Raw genomic sequence first — 6,000 nt, 5'->3', positions numbered from 1 at the left:
TAAAGAGTTGGCAGGTGTTCAGCATTCAGTACCTAGTGATTGCCATTCTAAGTAGGGCAGAATGGGGCTCGTTGAGCACGTCCACGAGCCTTTTTAAACCTTTCAAGCCTTTTAAATCTTTACCCCCTACTCTTTTTAAATCTAAAACTGGGGAAAAACACAAAAGACCCTGAGGACAATCCAGGATCACAAGATCATCTAACTCTATCAGGAATTCACAATAAATCGACCTGAGAAAAACCCATCCTGGGTACCCTGATGGTTTGAAGATCCACGACGCTGTGATAAATTCCATCAGCGTGTGTCTGCGTGAAGAGGGATCAGAAAATAACGAACTCAGGAGACGTGAACAACCTTTGGTAAGTTCGTCGTACCCCGCACCTTCACCCCTAGACAACAAATCACGCTTAAAAAAAAAAAACCGAGTAGGAGGAGCTAGGGAAGGAAGGGGAAGGGAGTTAAGGTTTTAGAACTGCCAAATCCCCGGATTACGACATTCTGGGTGGAATCCTCCCCCGCCCGCCTCCCATGGCCACCCTGGGCCACAACCACCGTCCCGATGCTTATGCCCCAAGTCGTACCAAGGCTCCCGAGCGTACTCCTCCATGGCGCTGGTATCTGGCAGGCTAGTCGGGACAGTGGAGGGAACCACGCCTCTACAGTAAACGCACCCGAGCGCGCGAACGTTCCATTCTTCGAGGGGAACGATTGGGTCACTTTGCCCCACGTAAGGCCAAGGGTTCCCTCTTATTGGCTGTGGAGGTTAGCGTCATACGTTCGCAGTCCCGAGGTTGCCCAGTTACCTCCGGGCTGAGAAGAGTAAAGCTCATTTTGTGCTGTGAGGAGTGAAAAATCCTTTCGAATTGTTCATACTGACGTCAAGAGCCTTGATAACTTTCCACTCTCCGAACCTACCGTCCTGGTAACGCCTGCATGAGTGCAGTCTCTGTGTTTCCTTTCTCTCTCTCTCTCTCTTTTTGGCTAGTAGAGATAGTGTTATATTTGTCTCCCCCATTCTCTCGTCTTAGTTCTTTCCATCCGGTAGTGTTTGAGAGACGTTGGGAGAACTCATTTTGGCTTGGATGGGGGGAGGTTGAGGTAACTGCGTCTTTTTCTTTGCCTGTGGGAGGAGCTTGGAGCTTGGGCCTGGTTGAGGAACTGAGTTCTGAGTGTCCGGCTTTGTGAGTGGTAAGTGTCGCTGTTCCTTCAGTTTCTTCCACGAAGCTTCGCTCTATTCACCCTGCTAGCCACTAATGTAAATGGCGACCGAGTGAATACGTGCTACAAGAAGGTGCTTACTCGGTCCAGATTACAATTTTCATCTGAGTTGTTTGTCAATCTGTCCTTTCACCTCCAGGTTTGTTAGCCATGCCGTTGCCTGTTGCGTTGCAGACTCGTTTAGCCAAGAGAGGAATCCTTAAACATCTGGAACCTGGTGAGCACCACAGGAAAGATGGGCCTACCACCTGCCAGTACCCCCACCCCCAGACCGGGATGCAAGCTCAGTATGTGACACTTCCTTTCACTCATTGGCTGGCATTCTGTGACCCGAGCTACATCTCCAATCCTAACATGCCAGTTTTCACGGGCACTTTTTGATGATACTGACACTTGACACCTAGAATGACCTGGCCGACGTCTCATTGTTAATATGATTTCCTGATATCTCCTACTAGAGCCACATCCCCACTTCTATTTAGACTGTATTGTAAATTGTACTGTATGGGGAGTGGTTGAAGGATATATATTTCATCCTTAGAAATACTGATACTTGATGAGCTCAACCCATGAATAAAGCTGAGCACAGTGGGTCATGTCAGTAGTCCCAGCTTATTAAGGAAGTGGACATGGGAGGATTATGGTCCAGGTCATTTAGGACGTAAATGTGAACCCTTATTCAAAAAATAACTGAAGCAAAAAGGGTTAGCAGCATAGCTCAAGTGGTAGAGCATAGGAGCAAGAACTTCATTCAAACCCACCAATGAAAACACAATCACTAAATGATGACTCCATAATGAATAATGACTCAGTAATGAATCTATAGGAATGGCTTCATAGTACTTAGTAGGAAGGATGATTTGCCCTTGCACTCCTGTGTGCCAAGTATTGTAGCAAAGTGTTGATGTTTTCTTATTTAACACAGATAGTACCACATTACTATTTTACATTATATGTAACTTATTTAGTTCATAATACCGTTAGCTTAACATACACTTAAAGCCTTCCTAAGTGCCTGGCATTTAGGTTCCAGTTAATTTTCTAAAATAATACTGACTGGGCTGGGATGTAGCTTAGTGGCAAAGTGCTTGCCTAGCAAGTACAATGTCCTGAGTTCAATCCCCAGTACCAAAACAGAAAAGACAAAAAAAAAAAGGACAGTTAGCTCATGCCTGTGATCCTAGCTATTCAGGAGGCTGAGATCTGAGGTTTAAAGCTAGCCTGAGCAAGAACGTCCACGAGACTCTTATCTCCAATAAACTACTTAGAGAAAGCCAGAAGTGGTGCTGTGGCTTAAGTGGTAGAGCACTAGCCTTGAGCACAAAGAGGCCCAGAGACAGTGCCCAGGCCCCGATTTCAAACCCTAGGACTGGCAAAACAAACAAAATACAGTTAAAAATAAAATAATACGGGCTGGGAATGTGAATGTGGCTGTGGTAGAGTGCTTGTCTAGCATGCATGAAGCCCTGGGTTCAATTCCTCAGTAGTGCATACACAGAAAAAGCCAGAAGTGGTGCTGTGGCTCAAGTGGTAGAGTGCAAACCTCAAGCAAAAGAAGCTCAAGGACAGTGTCTAGTCCCTGAGTTCAAGCCCCAGGATTGGCAAAAAAATAAAATGAATAAAATGGTACTGGCTGTCTGGGCACAATGGTGCCAAAGTAACTCAAGCTAGTGTGTGGTGTACATTTGGAGGGTTATGGTCTGAGGGTGACCTTGGACAAAAAATTTGAAACCCTACCTGAAAAATAACTAAAGCAAAAAGGAATGGGAATGTGTTTCAAATGGCAGAGTGCCAGCCTACCAAGTATGAGACCCCCAACTTCAAACTCTGGTCATGCCAAAAATAAATGATTGTGGCAGTCTGTCACTTAGTCCTACTATATTGCTGGCTACTAATCATACTTTATTGGCAATGATACTTTTAGCCTATGGTGTGTCAGATGATGGAAAGTGTCAGTGTCATCACCTTACTGATAATTGACATGTATTACAAGACTACTGTGTGCCAGCCATAGACTTTATTTTATGCCAGTCCTGGGACTTGAACTTAAAACCTGAGCACTATCCCTGAGCTTTTTTGCTCATGGCTAGCACTCTACCACTTGAGCCACAGCTTCAGTTGTTCCTAACCCTTTAGTTACTAAGGATTGGCATAAAGTAAGCCTGCAACAGACTTTCATTAATATCAGTAGAATTAAAAAAAAATTGATGCTGGGTGGCTCATGTCTGTAATACTAACTACTCAGGAGACTGAGATCTGAGGATAACAGTTTGAAGCCAGCCCAAGCCGAAAGTCCATGAGACTCTTCTCTCCAGTTAACCATGAAAAAGCCAGAAGTGAAGCTGTCCAGGCTGGCTTTGAATGTAGAACCTCAGATCTCAGCCTCTGGTGTAGCTGGGATTACAGGCGTGAGCCACTGCCATTTTGCTAGATAAATGTTTTGATGAATCCTTATCAGTTCTGAAACCACATAGACTTGTGTAACTGTATGAACTTACTACCTCAGTATAGAAACAAAAGATCTAGGTAAATTTTCTGGTAAATGTCCTAAAGTAGATGGATTTGGAATGTGAGCAATACATTTCCTATCACATATATCTATTTGTATAAATAGGGGTAGACACATAAATACACTATATATATACATATATATATATACTACAGTGTATCTTTTACATGTAGCTTGTAGAGACACATGTCTGTATAGATGTATCTCTCCAGGCTCTAACTCTAGGATGAGAACTTCTGGTCCTTAACTGCTTGCCTCCTTGTTCTGCCAGAGCCAGAGGAAGAGATCATTGCAGAGGATTATGACGATGATCCCGTGGACTACGAGGCTACCCGGTTGGAAAGTCTGCCACCGAGTTGGTACAAGGTGTTCGACCCTTCTTGGTGAGCCTAGGTTCCTGGAAGTGGGGGGGGGCGCGCAGCTGACTTCGGATATTGTCCTTGTCTCTGTGTTGTCTCTAGCTATAGAGTACATCGGGGACAGAAGATTGGGGACACAAGAGTTGATCCAATGGAAGGGCATCTGTGCTAACACTCTCCTTCTCATGACCCATAGTGGGCTCCCTTACTATTGGAATGCGGACACAGACCTCGTATCTTGGCTCTCTCCCCATGACCCCAACTCCATTGTCACCAAATCTATCAAGAAGCCTAAAATTAATAATGCAGGTGAGTTGGTAGATACACCTTGGGTGATTCTAGCAGTTCTCAGAGAGGGGCCACGAAAATAAGAGTGGAGAGAGGGGCAGGTGACACCAGGCAGACCCAGCACCAGGCAATTGAGGTCGTTGAAAGCATGGGCTAGGCTGGGAATGTGGCTTAGTGGTAGAGTGCTTGCCTAGCATGTATGAAACTGGGTTCAATTCTTCAGTTCCATATAAAACAGAAAAAGCCAGAAGCAGCACTATGGCTCAAGTGGTACTGCTAGCCTTGAACAAAAAGCTCAGAGACAGCACCCAGGACCAGAGTTTAAGCCCCGGGAATGGCAAAAGAAAAAAAGAAAGTATGGTTTGCTGGGGCTGGGTAGAGGAAGTTACGTAAAAGTGTTTGTGTATGTATATTTGCATGTACACATATACACACATCCATCGGTGCTATCCACAGCTCCACTTCTGGCTTTTTTCTTGGGTGGTTCATTGGAGATAGTCTCACAGACTTCTTGCCCAGGCTGGCTTTGAACTGGGATCCTCAGGTCCTCCTGAGTAGCTAGAATTGATTACAGGTATGAGCCACCCATCGGTGCCCAGACACCTTAGAACTTCTATGTCCCCCTAGATGCTGAAGAGAAGGTAGATCGGAACCATGAGAAGCCAGATAGGAACCATGAGAAGCAAGACAGGAATCATGAAAAGCCAGAAAGAGTGGAGAAATCTGAGCGAAACCATGAAAAGTCGGACAGAGATCGAGAACGTAACTATGACAAAGTGGACAGAGAGAGAGAGAGGGACCGGGACCGGGACCGGGACCGCGGGTATGACAAAGCAGACCGCGAAGAGGGCAAAGAACGTCGTCACCATCGACGGGAAGAGCTGGCTCCCTACCCCAAAAACAAAAAGGGTAAGAGAAGAGGCGGGAACTCAGGTTAAGGCAAGCAAGGTGTCAGGATGTACAGTGGAAGGAAACCCCTCCTGGGCCGTCCCTGAATCTGGGCTCCCACAGAAAGCTATTCATAGTGGTGTGGGCTCCATGTCGGCCTGGGATAAGGGGCTCAGTGACCAGGGGTTCCTTGTGTCTTGAGTGAAGAACTTATGTGGTCATTTACTTGTATTAGCAGCCAACCGTAAGGATGAAGAGCTAGACCCTATGGACCCCAGCTCTTATTCAGATGCACCCCGGTAAGTTGACAACCTCTCCCGATTCAATTCTCATGCCACCTGTGCACATCATCTCCCCATCCTCCCTTTCCTCCATTCTTCATTCTGGGCCAGGTAGGGTGTGGCGGGGGTGTCCGTATGTGCTCATCTCACCCTTCTTCTTGCCCCCCCCCCGACTCTGTCATCCCCAGCGGCACATGGTCGACAGGACTCCCCAAGCGGAATGAGGCCAAGACAGGAGCTGACACCACAGCAGCTGGGCCCCTCTTCCAGCAGCGTCCATACCCATCCCCAGGGGCTGTGCTCCGGGCCAATGCTGAAGCCTCCCGAACCAAACAGCAGGATTGAAGCTTCGCTCTCCACAACCCTGGCAGTTTTCTGTCTTGGCTCTTTTTTTCCCCTTGTGGTGGCATTGGGGATTAAACCCAAGGCCTTAGTGCGTGCAACTTCTCTACCACCA

The 6,000-nt window shown here is 46.7% G+C and overlaps 2 protein-coding genes across 5 annotated transcripts in view; one reads left to right on the top strand and one right to left on the bottom strand.

The window, feature by feature from the left end:
- The window catches only part of Timm17b (translocase of inner mitochondrial membrane 17B), a 12,718-nt gene extending 11,983 nt beyond the window's left edge, over positions 1-735 (bottom strand). The window contains exon 1 of the mRNA XM_048335667.1: positions 582-735. Within this exon, the coding sequence (XP_048191624.1) occupies positions 582-607 (26 nt within the window). The 5' untranslated portion in view covers positions 608-735. The remainder of the gene's footprint in view (positions 1-581) is intronic.
- A 53-nt stretch (positions 736-788) lies between these two features.
- Pqbp1 (polyglutamine binding protein 1) lies at positions 789-5,999 on the top strand. Of its 4 annotated transcripts, none has more exons than XM_048335663.1 (7): positions 789-933; positions 1,358-1,435; positions 3,999-4,110; positions 4,283-4,395; positions 5,002-5,283; positions 5,501-5,561; positions 5,732-5,999. In XM_048335663.1, exons 2-7 carry the CDS (start codon positions 1,369-1,371, stop codon positions 5,886-5,888), a joined length of 792 nt encoding a protein of 263 aa, XP_048191620.1. In that variant the 5' UTR covers positions 789-933; positions 1,358-1,368; the 3' UTR covers positions 5,889-5,999. The 4 variants fall into 4 exon arrangements, with proteins under 4 accessions (XP_048191620.1, XP_048191616.1, XP_048191617.1 ...); XM_048335659.1 differs by having other exon boundaries at positions 5,498-5,561; XM_048335660.1 differs by having other exon boundaries at positions 810-922; positions 5,498-5,561.
- The last annotated feature ends 1 nt before the right edge of the window (position 6,000 follows it).

The sequence above is a fragment of the Perognathus longimembris genome, chromosome 28 (genome assembly GCF_023159225.1).
Source record: "Perognathus longimembris pacificus isolate PPM17 chromosome 28, ASM2315922v1, whole genome shotgun sequence".
Classification (NCBI taxonomy): domain Eukaryota; kingdom Metazoa; phylum Chordata; class Mammalia; order Rodentia; family Heteromyidae; genus Perognathus; species Perognathus longimembris.
Note: the sequence above shows the minus strand (reverse complement) of the source record. Positions and strands in the feature narration are given on the sequence as shown.

What these genes read in the sequence shown, in the direction of transcription:
- Pqbp1 (XM_048335659.1), top strand. Translation starts at nt 1,369, where the DNA reads ATGCCGTTGCCTGTTGCGTTGCAGACTCGTTTAGCCAAGAGAGGAATC. An exon ending in GCCTAAAATTAATAATGCAG is followed by an intron (nt 4,396 to 5,001) that starts GTGAGTTGGTAG and finishes ATGTCCCCCTAG; the next exon opens with ATGCTGAAGAGAAGGTAGAT. An exon ending in TCTTATTCAGATGCACCCCG is followed by an intron (nt 5,562 to 5,731) that starts GTAAGTTGACAA and finishes TGTCATCCCCAG; the next exon opens with CGGCACATGGTCGACAGGAC.